This window comes from Herpailurus yagouaroundi, unplaced genomic scaffold (genome assembly GCF_014898765.1).
Source record: "Herpailurus yagouaroundi ecotype Mexico unplaced genomic scaffold, PumYag 197, whole genome shotgun sequence".
Classification (NCBI taxonomy): domain Eukaryota; kingdom Metazoa; phylum Chordata; class Mammalia; order Carnivora; family Felidae; genus Herpailurus; species Herpailurus yagouaroundi.
This window is the reverse complement of record NW_024412428.1, coordinates 24,810,384-24,829,347: the sequence shown is the minus strand read 5'-3', so window position 1 is coordinate 24,829,347 and position 18,964 is coordinate 24,810,384. Positions and strand designations below refer to the sequence as shown.

Here is an 18,964-nt window from a genome sequence, read left to right as displayed (position 1 = left end):
GAAAAAAGAGAAAATACTGGAGAAGAACTTTGTTATTTTTGAGCTGAAGAACTCCTTCAACAAGATAAAAATTGTAACTTATAAAGGAAACTAGTAATAAATTCAACGTCATTAAAAATATAAAAAAATAGGGGCGCCTGGGTGGCTCAGTCGGTTAAGCGGCCGACTTCGGCTCAGGTCATGATCTCGCAGTTCGTGAGTTCGAGCCCCGCATCGGGCTCTGTGCGGACAGCTCAGGGCCTGGAACCTGTTTCGGATTCTGTGCCTCCCTCTCTCTCTGACCCTCCCCTATTCATGCTCTGTCTCTCTCTGTCTCAAAAAAAAATAAACGTTAAAAAAAATTAAAAAAAAATCATATAAAATGGAAGAAAACTCATCCCACTGTGGCATAGCTTTGTTAGCGATCTTTTTTTTTTTTTTTTTTTTTAACGTATTTCCCCGAAGGCGGTCCTACTCTAGCCCTTCAGGGCACAGGCAGTGTCAGACCTTGTCCTTGTGCGGATAGCATGGATGCTTGAAGGCAGTTATCCTCTCTCAGAGCCACGTGTCTTCCAGGCTTGCCACCCCCTTGGTGCCAACACGTCTGCGGATGACGCAGCCTCTGAGCCTGCCTAGCGCCGCTCTCTCCTCCGAGTCTGCGTCCAACTCTCATGCGGTGTGGCAGTCCTCACGCTGAACAGCTGTCCCGGGGCTGGCTAAAGCAGGACTGATTTCCGTTTGTATCATCTTTTAACTGTATTTGGTTATGCTAACTTTTCCAGCACTCACATCAGTCATACCACTGACTTCTTAAACTTGTGGATGAGTAAAGTGTCTACCCCAAACAGGCCTTCCCCACCTTGTACTTTCCCATCCTAACGTTTCTGTGGGCTTCAAAGCAGGATCCGCTCTAAGTTAGCGCTGGACTTTATGTAGCCAGTCCTGGGTCAATGTTTCCGCCCGTCAGGATTGTTTAGAATCTGATTGCATTATCCCCATCAACCAACAGCTTCAGGTCGTCTGCAAATATAAATATTCCTCCTCCGTCCGTATCCAGGTCTGTGCTAAAATGTCCCGAGCCCTGTGGCTCCCCACTAGAAACTGGGTTGACTCTGATCCTTAAACAGTATCTCTGGGTGCTTATTCGACAGTCCTCATTCTATCATCTTCCATTAGCATCCACCTGACATTTCTCCGTCTCGTCCACGGAATAGCAGGAAGGCTTTGCAAATGAACCCCCTTGTGGAATGTGGGCCTACTGGGTTACCCCAGTTCCCCCGATCTACTAACTTCGTCAAGAAGGGACCTTGATTTGTCCTTAGCCTATGCTGGTTTCTTGTGACCATTTTGCTCTCAGTATTTTTGACCCGGGTTGGCCACACAGACTCATTTCCCATTTCCTCAAAAACCATACATGTGATTAAGCCACTCTCGCTCTATAGATATTCTGGTGTATGTTTTATCCCGGTCAGGACACGGAGTTATCGTTCCCTTCTGATCTTTTCACCAGCCTTTGGTTTCTGCTATTTCTTGCCTAATTTTGTTGCATCTATTTCAATCCAGAGATCACTTTTCCTTCTTAGAGAAGTCAAATTAAATAGCAAAGAACCTGACTGTCTCTGACTCGTTCCTCCGAATTGCACTATAAACGGTGTCCCTGTTTACCTTGATCTTCTTCTTGCCCCAATCATATTTTATTTATTTCTAAAAAATCTTTAACGTTTATTTATTTTTGTGAGAGAGAGAGAGAGAAAGAGCGCAAGTGGGGGAAGGGCAGAGAGAGAGGGAGACACAGAATCCAAAGCAGGTTCCAGGCTCTGAGCTGTCAGCACAGAGCCCGACGCGGGGCTCGAACTCCCAAGCTGTGAGATCATGACCTGAGCCGAAGTTGGAGGCTTAACTGACTGAGCCACCCAGGCGCCCAACCCTAATCATATTTTAAAAGGACCCTCTTTTTTTGTGGCTGCCTGCATGATAATGATGATGATGGTGGTGGTGAGGGGGATGGTGACAACAATGACTTTTTGGGAAGAATAAGTTTGTCCTGGGCTTCAGCTCTCCTGGCCCTATTCTTAAGTTTGAGCCATTTTCCTACCTTTATCACAGGTAACCTTCTCATCTTTTTAGCCTCTGCGTGTGATCTTTCAAAATCTGAGTCTACTGGAGGAAACGGCACTGGTCTGCACTTTGGGGAGTTTTCCAACCGTCTTCTCCATCCGGCCAGGTGGCTTGAAGTAAATTCCACTGACAGCCCTTCCTCCCTCTGTTTATCCCCACCCACATTCCTATACGGACAGTATCTCTTTATATACATCTTTCTATACGGGGCCCCCTTCCTACCAAGACTTTTTTGGGGAGTAGGATACACCCTCCTATCACCATATCTGGTCCTGAGTCAGGTGAGGATTCAACAACAATTTTGCAAGTATTTAACAAATATTTACAGTATACTCACACAGGCTTACTATGTGCCAGGCACTAAGTCTTGAGGAGTTTTACAGCCATGGGCATAATGCTCTGTGTTAGAAATTCTGCAGTTCTTTACGATCCTGCTCTGTGCGTGGATAGGTAGACACCTGAGGCCATCAATGGCCTTTCTGGTCCTCCCTCGGAACACTTCCTTATATACATCATGAGGCATTTCTTGTGCCGTTAGCATTCCTTCATTATCAGACTGCCACTCTCCATAGTAATAGGTTTCAAGGATTTATCTGGGTGTTTTCCCTCCATATTCGGTTCAAAGTCTTATTTGTTGAGAAGGGCCTTGCCATGTAAAATGCTGTTTCTGGCCCGCGGGGGTTGAACAATCCCATAACTTACCAATGCTTTAAAAAGAGGAACCTAGCCCCCGTGAAATTTATCCTCCACTTGAGGTTCTCTGGTTCTCCAATATTCCTGTGCCTATGAATCCTCTGGGGATGTTGTTAAGAATGCGGACAGGGATCCTGATAAGGCTGGAAGTCTGCATCTTTACAGGAAATCTGGGACAGGGATGCACAGTCCCGGACCCGGAGGAATCGCATTATCCATGCCTGCTCTCACCTCTGCTGTTCCCGCTGGCCCTCAGCCCTACACAGCCAGCGTTTTGGCTTGTTTTTGCCTTGAATGTCTGTGTTTCCCCAACAAGTGGGTGGCTGGCTCCTGCCCCGGGCTGAAAGCAGATTCTTTTTTGTGTCTTGCCTCCTTGGGAGTCCTTAGTGTTCTGTACTCCAGCCGCAGAAGGACTGGCTTTCCTTCATGGCATGGGCCCCATCCCGTCACCCACGCATCATTTTCCCTGTGTCACTTTCCTCTCTCTCCTCTTGACGTGGGTTTGAGCCCTTGCACCTTCCCGGACCTCCGTACTTCCTGGTTTTTTCCTGCACGCCGTCACTTTCTCTTCCAACTCTTTCACTTCAGAAGGAAGTATCTTTGCCATCTGTCTGCCCCATCCCATTGCCCAGACAGAATCATGTACATATTATAGGCACGTTTGGCCCAACGGTTAGCCGTGCTCTCCAAAGGATGGCTTGCAAATCCAAGGCAGAAGGGGAAAGAAAAACCTCCACAAATTTTAGAGAATTGCCTGCTGTCCCTCGTGTTTCAACCTCTGCTGGGGGCACCACCCCTTCACGTAAATGCAGGAACCTGGGTGTGTCCCTGGTCCTGGCTTAGAGCCTCCAACCCAGAGCACATCTTTGGCCCAAGCCACCCATGTCACAATATTTGATCAGCAGGCACTTCCCGTGGGTGGCTAGACTTTTAATAAACACCAAACATATGCTGGCTGTAAGGAACTCAGTGTTAAAAAGACACTTAGCTGCAAAACGTGCCCCTACAGACCAAATATGCAGAGTGCTTCAGACCTAAATTAGACACAGACATGACTAGCTCTGTAAATTAAGCTTAGGGACCGAAAGGATCATGAATGAACACGTCAGATAAAACAATGATGGCAGGAGGCTCTCTCTCTCTGGAGGTGGGTCCACAGCTGTAAGGACAGGCTTTGGTGCCCCCCTTCCCTCCCCCCTGCCTTCTTCTATCTTCTTTCTTCCCTCCCACATCCTTTCAAGCTTAGCACTGGCCCTTTACAGGCCATTACCCAGTAAATGGCTTTAAGAATCCTGCTTATGAATATTTAGATAAATGCTCAGATTCTCCCCAGCTGTCATGCTTATTGACTTTGAAATGGTTCCAGTTCGCAGGGCTCCCTCGGAGCTCACGTGCTGACCGAAGTCCCACACGAACTGATTTAGCCCATAACATACTCTTCATCCCGCCTGGGCTGCCCGCGCCACGGGGCTCCTGGCCTGCGTGGCCCTGCCCTCTGCCTCTCCCCCCTCCCTCATAGGGTTTCGGGCTCTTAATTTCATTTAACCACATTTGAGCTGCAAAATATAGCAGGCACGGATGCAGGCAGGGAAGGGGGGGGGGGGTGATGGGGGAATCTAATTTACCGCTGCCATGACTACAGATGTGAAATGAATCTGTGAACCCGTGACGGATCAATCTCACGAAGGCGGGATTTAAATTATTAATAACGGCAAGAAATGCTATTCAGTGTTCCGTCCCAGGATCCTAGAGTGAGGGGACTTTGGGCTTAACTGGGGAGAGGATTAAGATTCTCAACGCAATCTTGCCAAACTGTCTCTGGAGTGTCTCCAGGTGGTGGCTACAAAAGTTCACGCTGCCGATGATTTTGGCTGGTTCTGAATCCGGGCTGGCTTTGCCTGCCTGCTGAGACAGAATCCCATTTGCCACTGTCCACGTGATCATCCGGATACAGCCCATCACCCCGAGGAACCAGTCTGTAATCTGGGAAGGTAATGGCCTGTGTCCCCGAGGGAAATAGGGCCTGTGTTCATGTAGAACGGGAACAGGAAGGCTAATGAAAAGAGAGGGGAAGATTGAAAAAGGTATTTGTTTTAGCACTTTGCTGATGCTCTTTCTCTGAGGGGGGTCTGGGCTGGAGGATGGGGGTGGCAGGGCTAGTAGAGGAGTTTAACTTTTTCCCTAAAGTACCATATCGAATGGCACGGGAAGAAAGATCTGTCATCAGCATGAGAGGCAATGCGGGAGCCCCCGCTCTTTCGCACGCACGGAATGCATGCCCCCTCCAGCCCCCTGTGTGACGGCCAGCAGGGGGCAGCTCCCCTTACCCAACTTATTCTCATAGATCCATTCTGTCTGCGTGCTCTCGTCATGCCAGGCCAGAAGTTCTCCATCTTGCTGCACGGAGGATGTGGAAGGCATCGCATCATGGTATGGAGACTCGTGGGGCAATTCAGAGATGAAAGGAGGGGCGGCGTAGAAGGTGGTCCCCTGAGCGGGTTTCCTGTCAGAAGGGAGCACAGGGGCGGGTCAACTTCCACACAGGGGTCCGGTCAGGCACTGGGTTCTATGGCCTGCTGGGAAAGTGGGGGTGGGGTGCTACTCTCCGTCTCCTGCAGACTCTGCCCGTCCCAGATGGTGGATGTCGCAGGTTGAGAGGGACCGGCTTGTAGATGGTGGTAAATAGGCCCATGAGCCATTCTGGGCGGCGCCAACTGCTGCTTCGTTTGGAGTAGAAGTCTCTACGGATGCCTTCAAAGGCCAGTGGGCCAGGCTTCCATTACTGACACTCTAGTGTTGCAGAACGTTCTCTGTCCTTCCTCGTTATGACCCTGCCCATTTCAGTGGCCCTTTCTGCCTCACTGCTGCCTCAGAAAGAGTGGAAAAAAATACCAAAGTAGATGCTGCAGCTAAAATCAAGCCCTGAGGCCTGTCCCCTCTAGTCTGCCCACCACAGATACCGCCATTATGGAGAAAGGTTTCCACAGGGCCTGATGACAGAGCAGTGGCTGTGAGGCAGAGATCCTGCCATTTGACAGCTTAGTATCAAAAGGGGCAACCCCAAAACACCACAGCTGTGTTCTTCCTCGGGAATCTCTGGCTTTTAAGTGGGAACAAAAGCCCATAATTTTGGGGGTCTTTGGGGGTATTTCAGCCCTGAGGTCACCTCATGTAAACCGGTCGAATGGCAGAGACCAGCGTGAGGGACAACGCCAACCCAAATGGGTGGCGACTGGGGTTGGTAGACAAAGCGCGGACTTCGGTGTCAAACGACCCGAGCTTAAATCTTGGCTCTTGCACGATTGTGGAGTAACTTCGGGTAACCTACTTAACTTCTTTGTGCTTCGGCTTCTGCACCTTTCTGATAATCATACCTCCCTCATAGGTCCCCACCGGTGGGGATGAGACGAGAGTGGGCAATGTGGTCTTGGCTGCCGTTGTTCTTACTGGGGAGGTAAGGTCCCAGAAGGTTCTTACTGGGTTCGGTGGCCCTTCAGCGACAGGCCTGTTCCCTGTGTGGGTCAGGGTTCCCCTACGCAGAGGGGGACAGGGAGGGGGCTGCATTCTGAGGCTGGGGGGCGAAGAGGTTGAGGGAGAGGGGAGGAGGCCACTTGCCGTATCCGGGAGGCTCAGTGCCTGTGGGAGCTACAGACAGATCTCGTTTTGCTTCCAAGGGACCCGTGGGAAGGCCTGGGTCTGTGCCAGCCTGCGGCTAGGGCAAAGTGGCTGTGTTCTCAGGATGCGCCATTAAAAAGGAGCGGTGGGGTCAAGTGGCAAGATGGCAGATCCTAGATCAGGTGACCACAGGGATCGAGAACCAGTGGACATAGGTAAGCTCTTCGGGCAAGTGTCAACCCTTGCCCTGTTCCGGGCCTCAAGGCCAGATCAGGAGACTCTCCTGGGCTTTATCTTTTTAGCGGGATGATGCCTGTGCTGTCTCACTCCCTGGTGACCCCGAGAGGTAATGCAAGTCCCCATGAAAGGACTCTGAGAAGTCAAAGCAGCCAAACACGATGAGGGGGTTATACGTAAGGTAATGGTGGCCCTATCTGGCCATTGCCATCGCCATGTACATTTACTCAACGTCCTCCCTGCCACACCTGCCTTGGGCTGGGACGGTGCAGGGTCTCTGGGGCACCTGTGGAGGCGGGGCTGGGGTTCTGGCCTCCTGAGCCAAACGCCAGCTCCCTGCCCCGTCTGCAGTGGAAGGGTTCGGGAAGAGCCATGGATCCTGGATCCTGGGGAGCGTGGATGGTTGCAGGCCTGCGTGGTCAGCTGTTTCAGAGTGGGGGAGGGGCCTGGTGTGCTCGGGGTGGGGGACCTTCAGGGCATGCGTGGAGAAGTGGGAGAGGGAGGCTTCCTGTTTATCAGGGACCCACGAAACGCTGCTGCACCTGAACCTGCTTCCTTTTCCCACCCCCTGCCTTCACAAACACGTGTGAGTGTAACACGTCCTGCCTGAAGTGGTTTGCACAGTTTCAGTGTCTCAGCAACCTTGTGCCAGGAAAAGCCAGGGGCTCTCTGAGCACCCATGGCCCAGACCTGGACTCTGGGAGCCAAGCCAAAAAGCGTGTGACAGACACAGGTGAGGCCCCAGGGCCCCTCCGATCCTCATGCACTCCTCGGCGACAGGAAAGCCACTCAGCTGGAGTATGAATAAAGGGCTGGAAGGGTGCATACGTTTAGGTCAAAGCTGACCAGGAATCCTGACTCTTGTCGCAGGCGTGCTAAGTTTCCATGCGGTGGCTCCTGGGGAGCAGGCCAGGAATGACAACGAGCCACAGCGCTTACTGAACACGTCGTGTGCACTAGGCACGGTTCTCAGGGAGCCCTTTTTTTAAAAAAATTTTTTTTTTAACGTTTTATTTATTTTTGAGAGAGAGAGAGAGACAGAGCATGAATGGGACAGGGGCAGAGAGAGCAGGGGCAGAGAGAGAGGGAGACACAGAATCAGAAGCAGGCTCCAGGCTCCGAGCCATCAGCCCAGAGCCCGACGTGGGGCTCGAACTCACGGACCGTGAGATCGCGACCTGAGCTGAAGTCGGACGCTTAACCGACTGAGCCACCCAGGCGCCCCCTCAGGGAGCCCTGTGAGTTACTACTCCTTTCATCCCGACCACAGCCTCATACGGCTGAAATTCTTACTGTCCCCATTTTATGAAGGAAGAGTCTGGGGCCGCAGGAGATTACGTGGCTGCCCTGGGGCACACAGCGGGCTGGGTGGAGCCGCTGACATTCGAACCCAAGCAGCCTGGTGCTCGAGTCCCTGTTCCAGTCACAGCCTTTCCAGTGGTCCCTGCCACATTGCTTAACACGCTGTGGGTGTCAGCAATGGAGGTGAAGGGGCCTCGGAAGAGCCCCTCCCTTTGAGGTGTTGCTTCAGTGGAGGCGAGGCGGTCAGACCCACAGTGCTCAGCCTCCCGCAGTGTGCAGCCTGGAGCGCAGGACCCGGCGGGCTCGCGGGGCTGAGGGGTAGCCCTCAAGTTGCAACCTGTGGGCTCCGAATGCGGAGCAGCAGGGGTCTCATTCCTGTGTCTCACCATAACCGAACTGGCCTCGTGCTTTCTTTGTATCTAATGCCAACCCACTTCACCGGTGGACACAAATGTCCCCCCGCCCCCCCCCCCATCATCCTTTGGGGAGGGATTGTTGGGGAGGAGACACAAGGACTAGGCCTGTGAGTGGGAAGTCGGGGGTACCCCCCACCTTGGTTTCTGCAGAGCTGAGCGCATAGAAGGAGGTATTTACATGCCTGAACGAGGCAGATGGCAACTCTCTTTTGGGCATTGTGTTTACGGTGAGCACGGCCGCAAGCCCCTTGCCACCTCTCCCAGGTTGAGACCTTGTCTGCGACTCAGATGGCTCCTGCCCTTTCCTCTCTGTAGTGCTGGGCGTCCAGGAATCGGACCTTGGGAACTGTCCCTCACCCTGTGAGTGGACGAGTGGCAGAAGGCAGTGGTGGGAGGTCCTTTCTGTGTGACTCCCCAAGACCCCCGTCCCTCCACTGCAACCCCTCCTTCTCCAGGGGGCCTGTCCCCTGCACCGCCACCCCACCCCCCTACTCCCTGGCTTCGGGACGCAAAGGCTCCCGAAGCAGCATCCCTAAGCACGAATTTCCATCTGATTTATCCAAAAAGAAAACTATTACCTTGTAAGGATAGGCAGGCTTTTCCATGAATACATCATATTGAATTCTATTGGAAAAAGAACAGGACAATATTGAAAAAAAAGAAGGCATCTTTTTTTTTTTTTTTCTTATTTAAAAATGTGTGGTCGGGGCGCCCGGGTGGCTCAGTCGGTTGAGCGTCCGACTCCGGCTCAGGTCATGATCTCACAGTTCGTGAGTTCGAGCCCCGTGTCGGACTCAGTGCTGACAGCTCAGAGCCTGGAGCCTGCTTCGGATTCTGTGTCTCCCTCTCTCTCTCTGCCCCTCCCCGCTCATGCTCTGTCTCTGTCTTAAAAATAAATAAAACATTAAAAAAAAAAGTGCTGTCAAGTATGTGATGCTGAGTTTGAGGTGGAGAGGCCCCGATTTGTAGAATTTTTCTATTTTTACTTGTCGTTAGTATTGTCTCTCTTAATGGTTTCCTTTAGAAATTACAAGGTTAAATTTCATAAAGTCAAGGAGAACTCAAGAAGATAATGTTCATGAAAGCACGGATTTTGGAAATTCAAGTTTGCTTTGTTAATCTTCGGGTTATCAGACAGCCCCCTTCTGTCCCGAGGTGAAGGCTATCTGTACAGAAGAGGTAACTGGGGTTCAGAATATTAATATTTTAATCCGAGTATTAAACATAACATAAAGATTAATTAATACACATGTTAATATTTTAATATTAAAATATAAATATTTTACAATTGAGTTTTAATGTCAAAGAGGCTGTTTGTGTCATTTAATTACCCATTTGCCTGGAATGATACGTTAGGAATTTCGTGCACAACTGGGATAAAATATGCCACCAGTTCTCATAATAGAGACCGGTAGAATGGAAGGAGGAAAAGAGATAAGAACCAGAATTTGAAGTCTGGAACTTCGATGTTCAACACTTTTCCTTACCCACAGTTTACCCATGAGACAGAGTATTATTGAGGAATATTACTTGGATGTTAAAATGATGTCTGCAAAAACCAAACGACATGGGCGAATGTTCAAGTCACGACACGGTTACAAAGTAAAACACACAAAGTTGCACGTGCCGTATGTTTAAAACAGTGAAAACAAACGAACTACAAAACAAGGAGCACCACCTCCACCAAATATAGAAGAAATAAGAGTGGAAGGACAGAATAAGAATCACTAAAAAGTGAATCAGCTCTATTTATATTTGAATGTTGGTAGAGTGGACAATGTTTTGCTGCTCTCTGCTTTTCAAGTTTTCAATTAAAAAAATGAACAAAAGCAAGGGGCGCCTGAGTGGCTCAGTCGGTCGAGCACCTGACTCTTGATTTCAGCTCAGGTCTTGATCTCAGGTCGTGGGATCGAGTCCCGCCTTGGCGGCTGCACTGAGCATGATGCCTGGTTGGGATTCTCTCTCTCTCTCCCTCGCTTGTGTGCTTTCTCTCTCTCAAAAGCAAACAAACAAATAAATAAACAAAAGTAGATTTTATTTTTTTTAATGCCATTCTCCTAAAATTAAAATATGCACATAAGTTATTAAAAAGCCAAAACAAAGAATGAAAGGAGGAAGGAAAGGAGAAAAGACAGAGGTGATTACAAGAGGAAGAGAAGAGAAGCCTTGGGAGCCTGTCCTGGTTCCTTTAATGGCTTCCCGTGACCGTGGAGTAGTCACCTACCCTCTCTCTGACTCCAGGTTCTGCATTTGCAAAGTGGGGACAAATAATGGCTGGGAGAATTTAAGGGGACAAAGATCGTGAAATATACAACACACGCCGATGCCACTGCGCTGCGCTCCTGACCTTGGGCAAGACACATAGAGAGACACGTACAGAAAGTGATGCTGTTTGTTCCTCCACAGAGTGGAGGCTGTGAGCGACTGGCCTTGGGGCTCAGCAACTCCCTCACCAGTTCCAACTCAAGGCAGGCTGGTTGCAAAGCTCTGTCACCATCTGTGAAGTTTCCTGCCTGACAAATTGGCTGGCTCTCCCGTCCCTGCCTTATCAATATATTGCAAACCTTTCTCCTTCAGTACACAGAAAACTGCTGGGTACCCTGCTGGAAAGGGTTGTTGGGGCAACTCTTAACTGGAAATGGCCACTGAATGATAATAGCATGTGGGCCAAACGGCATCTGGAGCTGTGGGAGAGGGGGTGGGGGCAGTGAGGGTAAAGAAAATCAAATCTGGCAGATTACGCGTATCAAAATACAATTGGGCAAAAACATTATGAGTCAAAATTAAAATACTGCGACAGCTCTACGGTATTATTTACCACTGAGCAGAATGCATCTTCAGGAAGTTCTGGGGTTCTAAAAAAACCAAAAGGGGCCTCATTATGGAACGGTTTCTTGTTCTACGATGGCATGATAGTAACATAGATGGCACTTCCTTCTAGCACCTTCCGCCCACGTGAGATCAGAAGAGCATTTTTGTACCTCACAATGGAGGTGGGAGAGCTTTCAAAGCATTTTCAGATATACTTTTTCACTTACATTTTGCAACCACACTGTGAAGAAAGGTAGTTTTACGTACAGGCAAACTGAAACTTAGAGAAAGTTAAGTGATATGCCCAAGGTCAAAGTCCCCACCATGTGCTGAATCATCTGACCCTGACATCACACCTGCAGCGTGGACACCCACGGTTTATGAAACCTGCGTGGAACCTCTTGGGTAGATCAGTCACACGGAGCTATTGATTATTCGGTGGCAAATGATGCCGCATTTATATTCAAGTTGCTCATCTAATTTTATTGGATTTCCCCCACAGACCGTGGGGAAAATTATTTCTTTAAAGAAGAGAGGAGGGTACAGGTTGTTAGTATGACCCTACCCTGATTTATCCAGGGCAATGGGAGTCTCTGAAATTGACCAGCCTGCAGAGTAGTTAGGTGGGGGGCACAGATCCCTCCCACACCCCAATCCATTGCATCTTCTCTTTTTGTTAAGTCCACTTCACAAGCTGAGTGGGTGGGGTGTGTGGTGGGGAGAGTATAAATTACCCTTCACAAGTCAATGGTAGGAGAGTCATGGAACATAACACGATACACGAATAGTAATAGTAAAAGGAGCTAACACTTGCCTAGGCTTCCGATGCTATGCGCCCGGCAGAGTTCATAATGCTTTACATGATTTAATCCCTTTAATCTTCACAGATATCCTGTAAGGTATGTCTGTTGTTATTCCTAATTGATAAGAAAACCAGCACACAGAGGGCTTCAGTGACTTGCCCAAGTTCACGCACTAGTAAGTGGGAGAGATCTGACATGCCAGCCTAGGCAATTAAGCTCCTGAGAGAGGAACAAGACGGTGTTCTTTGTGATAGACTCACATCTACCACCAGATAGACAAATAAATGGCACGCTGGCTTCTCCATCCTCTTGGATGAAATGGGACCTCAGAATCTTTCTCAACATAGTGCTCCAGCACTAGTCTCTAGTAATTAATCCATCAGCCTAAGAGAGGGGAGCCTGTTTTGCCATTTCCAGGGCTCATTTTATAGGTGCCAATTAATTTATAAAAATATCTTAAAGGACAAATGCTGGTGTGTGCATGTGTGTGTATGTGCATATGCATGCGTGTGTGTTTGACTTTATGAAACAAACGACATTAAGCTTGATTCAATTTGCATTTACCGAGCATTTGCTATGGGTCTGGAAGGCATTCTTGTGCCAAGGGCTAAGCCAATTTATATCTTAGAGGTATTGGTAGAATATTCCACATAAGGAAATATTGATGTAAATTCTTTTGAAAAGTTCCAAATCCTGTTGTAGACCCTTTTTAATGTAACCTGTTTTGTGTAGCCTGGAGCGGTACCCTGGGTTTTCATAGACCAAAACATTCTTCCATGTGCCTTTCAAGGCACTTAACATTCCTCTACAGTTTTGCAGTGCCTCTCCAAATTTTGCTAGCAGGGCATTTATTTTCAAAGCTTTTGCTTTATACACAGTTCCATTCACTTGACAACATTGTATTTGTCCTACTCCAGTGGGTAATATATTTACAAAGGCCCAGTGCATACAGGGAACATGTTAAGAATGCTTGATTCATACTGTGCAAAAGAAATGGTCTGAATGCTATTTTTCAATCCTGGAATTACACCTGGTATTTGAACAGCAGGGATATTAGGATTCCGAGAGGGAGAGAGGCACACACAAAAGAGAGTTTCCCAGCAATAGAGAATTATCTCTCCAGTGCCCTAACTAAATTTCTTCGGGGGTAGCAGGAATCTAGGATGAGGCATCTGATTTGGTGAAGGGGGATGTAAAGGCAAAAATGCTTGTGTGGCTGCTGAGAACACCCAGGTTTTGGATGCAGGCTGTGTGTAATCAGACTGGGATTTAAAAATTGAAGCTGCCAAAAAAAAAAAAAACAAAAAAAACCCCAAAAAAACAAACAAACAAGAAACCAAAAAAACAAAAACAAAACCCAGAAAACAAAAAACACAAAACACAAAATCAAGCTGCCTGAGGTGCTTGCAGTGGGTAACGGAACCAGATCCAGAAAAATAATGTAGTTCTATTTCTAGGTCAACAGTAAGATGATGCAGAAGACCTGGATGTTTAGCTTTCTGAACGTGGTTGGATGTATAAGGCCAAGCAGTCACGTCAGCAAGGGAAGGCCCCGCGCAGGCCCGCGAGAAAGTGCGTATCAGCCGCTGCCAGCAACGGCACAGGGAGGCCAGGGCCAAATAATAAAGCCCAGTTTAAGGAGCAGGTGCCAGTTGCGGGAACCGTGTTGGAAAAGTGTCAGCCCCAGGATGAGAGAAATCACTCCAGAGTTAAATACTCACCGGCAGAGTAAGATGATGCCTTCCGGGGACCTGCTGGGTACCCTGAGAAGCATACTAGTGTCTGTTGACCTAGCAACAGATTGTGGGATGTATTCTAGGAAGTAATTGGAGGTCATTGATAAAATTGAGCTCTAAGGATGTTTCTCAAAATGCCGTTTGGAAAACAAACGTAATGAGTAGAAATGAATTAATAATAATAGTAGGGAATCGATTGAAAATATTACGGCTTGCAAATACAATCCAGTGCAATGCAGCTATTAAAATGATTTGGAGAAAATTTAATAACATGAAATGATATTCCTAGAAGTATATATTTATGTGTGATTGCAATATATAAATATATAAATAAATGTACCTTAAAAAAGCAGGTTACAAACACTTTATAGAGCCTGGTGAGGGTATAACCAAAGTGGGAAAGTGATTATTCCCCTCTGGATGGGAGGGATTTTTGCTTTCTTCGTTTTGCTCATATACAGTTTCCCTAACGTCCACAATAAATACGTGTTATTTGTGCAGTAAGGAAAAGATACAAGTTATGGGCTGTATTCTGCTCGTTTTGTTTACGAGTAGGTGCTTCATTTTCGTTAAGCCTCTCTGCTCTGTGGGCACCGTTCTTGGGGGCCCAGCTATTGAGACTGGGAGAACGTGGTCAGGAATGAGTGTTCCTACCGGTTGGCACTGAGGGCAGCACTGACAGATTGAGCCTCGGCTCTATCTCAAGCTTGATCTTTTTTCCCTGGGCGTGGTGGTGGATGACAGTTGCTATCTTTTAAAATTTTGTTAAAAAAAATGTTTATTTATTTTTGACAAAGAGAGAGAGAGAGACAGAGACAGAACATGAGCAGAGAGAGAGGGAGACACAGAATCGGAAGCAGGCTCCAGGCTCCAAGCTGTCAGCACAGAGCCCGACGTGGGGCTCGAACTCACAGACCGTGAGATCATGAGCTGAGCTGAAGTCAGACGCTCAACCGACTGAGCCACCCAGGCGCCCCACCAGTTGCTATCTTTTAGAAGGCCCTCTTCCGCATACCCGTCCCAGATACTCTTCTTCACACACCTACTCTTTTCCCTTCAGATACTCTCCCTCATCCAGATACTCACCGTCTTCCAGATACTTTCCCAACAGATACTCTTCTTCCAGGTCCTTTTCCTCCTGTAGATGCTCTCCCGCCTTCGCATACCCCTCTCCATACAGGTACGCCTTCCCCTTCAGCAACTTTTCCTCCTCCAGGTAGTCGTCTTCCTCCAGATATTCCTCCTCTTCCAGATACTCTTCCCCTTCAGGAAATAGATAGTCTTTCTCTGAACACTCTTCTTCCGCGATCTCCTCCTCCGAAGATATGGTCTGTGTGGAATTCTGGGACGTTGTGGCAGAGCGAAGGGGTGATGTTCGTCTTGATGACTGATCATCTTCAGCAGACATGTTGGGGCAGCATTAAGTAGATGAAACCCTGCAGCAAGCCGCAGGCGGTCACTTCGCCATCCTGGTAACCAAGAGAGGAATCAAATCCCATTAGTCGGTAATCGCTACTGCATATTGATTTATATCCATTCGTGTTCGCTCATTTCATTCAGTAGTGTTTGGGTGGCCCTTTGAATGTGCACGTCGGTATAGAGCGGCCCGTGAAAAGGCACAAAAAGGGGAACAGAGGTTTTACCCTCCAGGAACGGGTAGGAGAGATCACACCTGAAGGCAACACCTTTGCAATTACTGCACAATATGAAGTGAGCCTGGAGGGCTGGAGAGTGAAGGAGTGATTCGGCGTTTAATGGTACAGTCATCAGAGGAGACTTAGTTATTCATCAAGAAATATTTGTTACCACGATAATCAAGAAGAGGATGTTGGGATACCTGGGGGGCTCAGTCGGTTCAGCATCCGACTCTGGATTTCAGCTCAGGTCATGATCTCACGGTCCGTGAGTTGGAGCCCCGCATTGGGCTCTCCGCTGACCGCGTGGAGCCTGCTTGGGATTCTCTCTCTCCCTCTCTCTGCCCCTCCCCCTCTCGCTCGCTCTCTCCCTCTCAAAATAAATAAGCAGGAAAACAAGAAAAGAGAATGGCTCACAGGAGCTTGAAATCTGGTGAGAAGAGGAGTCATGCAAACAGGTTTCTAGACACAAAAAGACACGCGCAGTGGGAGAGGTACAGGCAGGGTGGTTACAGGCACGGTGGCCGGGCCTTGGTCAGCAAAGGCCCTTCTAGTTGGAGGTCTGCTGGGCACGTGGTCACGGCCACCACAGGCATGGCCTCTTCGGCTGGAAGGCACACCCGCGGTGAGTTTACTCAGCAAACAGGTATTTTTACGCCCCAGCTTGCACGCAGCCGTGAAGCCTTTGTCTTGCCATTCCGTCCATCCTCTCCCACCCTGTTAGCCTCTCCTGTAGCGCTTACACTGTTTCTGATTATGTTTCTGTGTTTGCTTGTCCAGCCTTTCTTTTCTACTAGGCTGTGTCTCAGTGGCAGTGACCTTATGTGACCTGTTCCCCGCTCTACCTCCAGTGGTTAGCTTAACGCCCGGTGCTCGGTAAACGTCCAATAAGTATGTGACCGGTGACTAAGTCAAGGGCAAGAATAGATGGCTCTAGAGCAGCGTGTCCCAAAGTTTTAAAAAGGGTAATATTCATTCTGCACAATGGAATGAGCTGAAGGAAGCAAACTGCCCAGAACCTTCCTGTTTGCTCTAGGGATTTAATGCATAAATATCTCAGTCTACCTTTCTTTCAGATCTTAGACCAGGAAGCTCTGTTTTCGGGAACCAGTGCTGAGATCACAGGGTCACTTGCTAACGTGTGTGCACGACGACGCCCAAAATGGGAAGAGTGACGTGTAAAGACATTCATAGTGGGCCCGTGGGCTTGTTTATCTACTTTTAGGGTTGCTAGAGCCCTTAGATGATCAGATTCTGATAGGATTAGCCTGGGGCAGATGATCAGATTCTGATAGGATTAGCCTGGGGATAGAACCGAGGGGGTGCTACCCAGACCCCCTTTCAAAGGACTTGCTGCCGGCTGTGGAGACTGTGGTCTACAGACAGCCTCCGGCCGCCCCGTCTTTCAGGAACTGCCTCGGCTGCAGAGCTGCCTTCCAGAAGTCATCCAAGAAAGTCAGGCCAACTCAGGCAGGTCAGCTTTGACAGGCAGGCTTGCCCAGCCCGGTCCACAAGACCATTCCCTCCACCAGTCCTTCCCCGCCCTTTCTCAGGCTTATATTTCTACTGGTTGCACCTCAACGGTCCGCATCTGGGGACCCGTTTCCAGACAACCCGCCCTCTGACAGACAGCTTCACAAAATGTAAGCCTACAAAGGAATGGATTGCAGGATTGGGGACAGCAAAGAGGACAGGCCTCATAGATAGATTGGTATTTTAGAAGGTTGGGGAGGGTGGGGAGGAAGCAGACCAACCCGGGGCCCAGAAAACTGACCTTGCAGAGAGAGGACAAGGTAGAAAAAGTAAGGGCAGAGTCAGGGGGTGGAGAGCTTTAGAAGTCATTATTACTCATTTTGGGCTGGGTGGTGACGGGAACGCGAGAGGATCAAAGGCTCCAGAAGGGAGCGCTCTTGCGGCCATTTACCAGACAGCGTAGAAACAGTAGAGAGTCTCCTGCCTCCGTCACTCACCGCTCTGTGGTTCATACAGTGATCTTCCTGCGTGTCTTCTCACCTAGGCTACCTCAGATGCCTTTTGGAGGAGGTGGGATGTAAATCGCACACACCAGGGTGGAGGAGATCGCCTTTGGGGCAAAGGGTGAGCTGTGGGAGAACTTCGGGGCTCACGCTGATGTCTACGGGAGACTCTTCTGCTTTAAAGGAGCCTCCCCAGGCTTACTTTGATTTAAAAGCTGAACGTGTCAGTTAACTGTCGCTGTTCACTTCCGACCCCCGTGCGCTCCTGGCCCTGGCTCCCTAAGCCAGAGGGAGAAGGAAGGGGCTGGGTAAGAGGAGAGGAATTGGAGACGGGGATGCCTGGCCTCATCCTGGGAGCGGTGAAGGAACATATGTAAGCACCAGCCACTCCATCAAGGGCATGCTTAACACTTCAGGGATCTCCTACCTTTCCTATTTTTTTAGCTGCTTGAGATAAAAGGTCAGAATCGCCCCATCCCCCGGATGGCCCAGAATGCATTTTCCAAAGGCAGCCTGTCATTTAGGCTTAAGAATCTCTTCTGTCCATTTTCTCATCAGGCCTTGTGAAAAGGCCCAGGCTGCTGCATCCTCACATTCTCCCTTTAAATCTCCTGGAAACTTCTAAGAAAAGCCGTCAGGTGGAAATGAACAGTCATTGGCAACTTGAGACCCGGCGCCTGAGGTAAAACATCCTGGTTTTGACTTGTGATTCAGATGTGCACTCATTTTGACCCCGGTTTCTGACAGATTGCAGCTTAATTTCTGTGGTCACAACAAGAAACATCCCCTTTATAACAGCCGATTATAATCAGCTGATTATAGGTCTTTAATCTTTAGACTGGCTTCACAGAATAGCTGCATCAATCAAAGCAAGATGGCAGACACAGGTTATTCGGCTTCAAGAGTTTTTTTTTTTTTTAAATTTAGAGTGAATATTTAGAATGAGCAGAATTCACAAAAAATCAAGGGTTCCGGCTTCTCGTGGAAATAGGAATGTTGGGCAACCCTGCGCTGGCTTTCCCACACAGAAATAGTGCTGCTGAGTTCAGGCTGCTTTCCCTGAATGGGGCCTTCGACTTCTGCGTCTGTCCCCACCACTGCCTGTAGTCTGCTCAGATTCCCCGGGCGGGCGCATCCTCCCATGGGCCCTGTTGTTTTCCTTACAGTAGAGCCATGGCTCGCTGTCTCTACCAGAAGTTGGGAGAACAAAAGATACACAATCCACTAAAAGGTCTGGTATCTCTCACACTTTGCCTGCTCAAGCATTGGCTTCATCTTTCTGGCCCCACGGAGAGATGGGCTCTTTGGTGGCAACAGGTGCCATGTTTACACAGGTCGACACTGGACCATGGTGATTGGGCATATAATAGGCACTCGGTAATAACCTGTTGAATGTATAAATGAAAGAGCAAAGAAAAGTATTAATAAATGCACTTTGCCAAGGATATTTACTGATTATGTACATACGCTTATTTACTGAAGAGGGGTAAAACTTTGTATCAGAGGTCATTCGACCACAGTCTTGGAGATTTGTATCCACATAACCCCTTCCACACTGCACTGCAAATGAGAGGCCAACTGATTTTTCCATAGTGATTTTTCTTTTCTTTTCTTTTCTTTTCTTTTCTTTTCTTTTCTTTTCTT

General features: G+C 48.7%; 1 protein-coding gene and 1 long non-coding RNA gene across 3 annotated transcripts in view; one reads left to right on the top strand and one right to left on the bottom strand.

The window, feature by feature from the left end:
• The window catches only part of ERICH6B (glutamate rich 6B), a 70,133-nt gene that overhangs the window by 37,345 nt on the left and 13,824 nt on the right, over positions 1 to 18,964 (bottom strand). Inside the window, 3 exon segments of the mRNA XM_040447946.1 lie at positions 5,118 to 5,293; positions 6,895 to 7,028; positions 14,726 to 15,179. Coding sequence (XP_040303880.1) covers positions 5,118 to 5,293; positions 6,895 to 7,028; positions 14,726 to 15,118 — 703 coding nt within the window. The 5' untranslated portion in view covers positions 15,119 to 15,179.
• LOC121012983 (uncharacterized) lies at positions 5,134 to 7,705 on the top strand. 2 transcript variants are annotated; one of them, XR_005782435.1, is made up of 4 exons: positions 5,134 to 5,220; positions 6,176 to 6,244; positions 6,465 to 6,620; positions 6,708 to 7,705. It is a non-coding gene; the product is annotated as an uncharacterized LOC121012983 (long non-coding RNA). The 2 variants fall into 2 exon arrangements; XR_005782436.1 differs by lacking the exon at positions 6,465 to 6,620.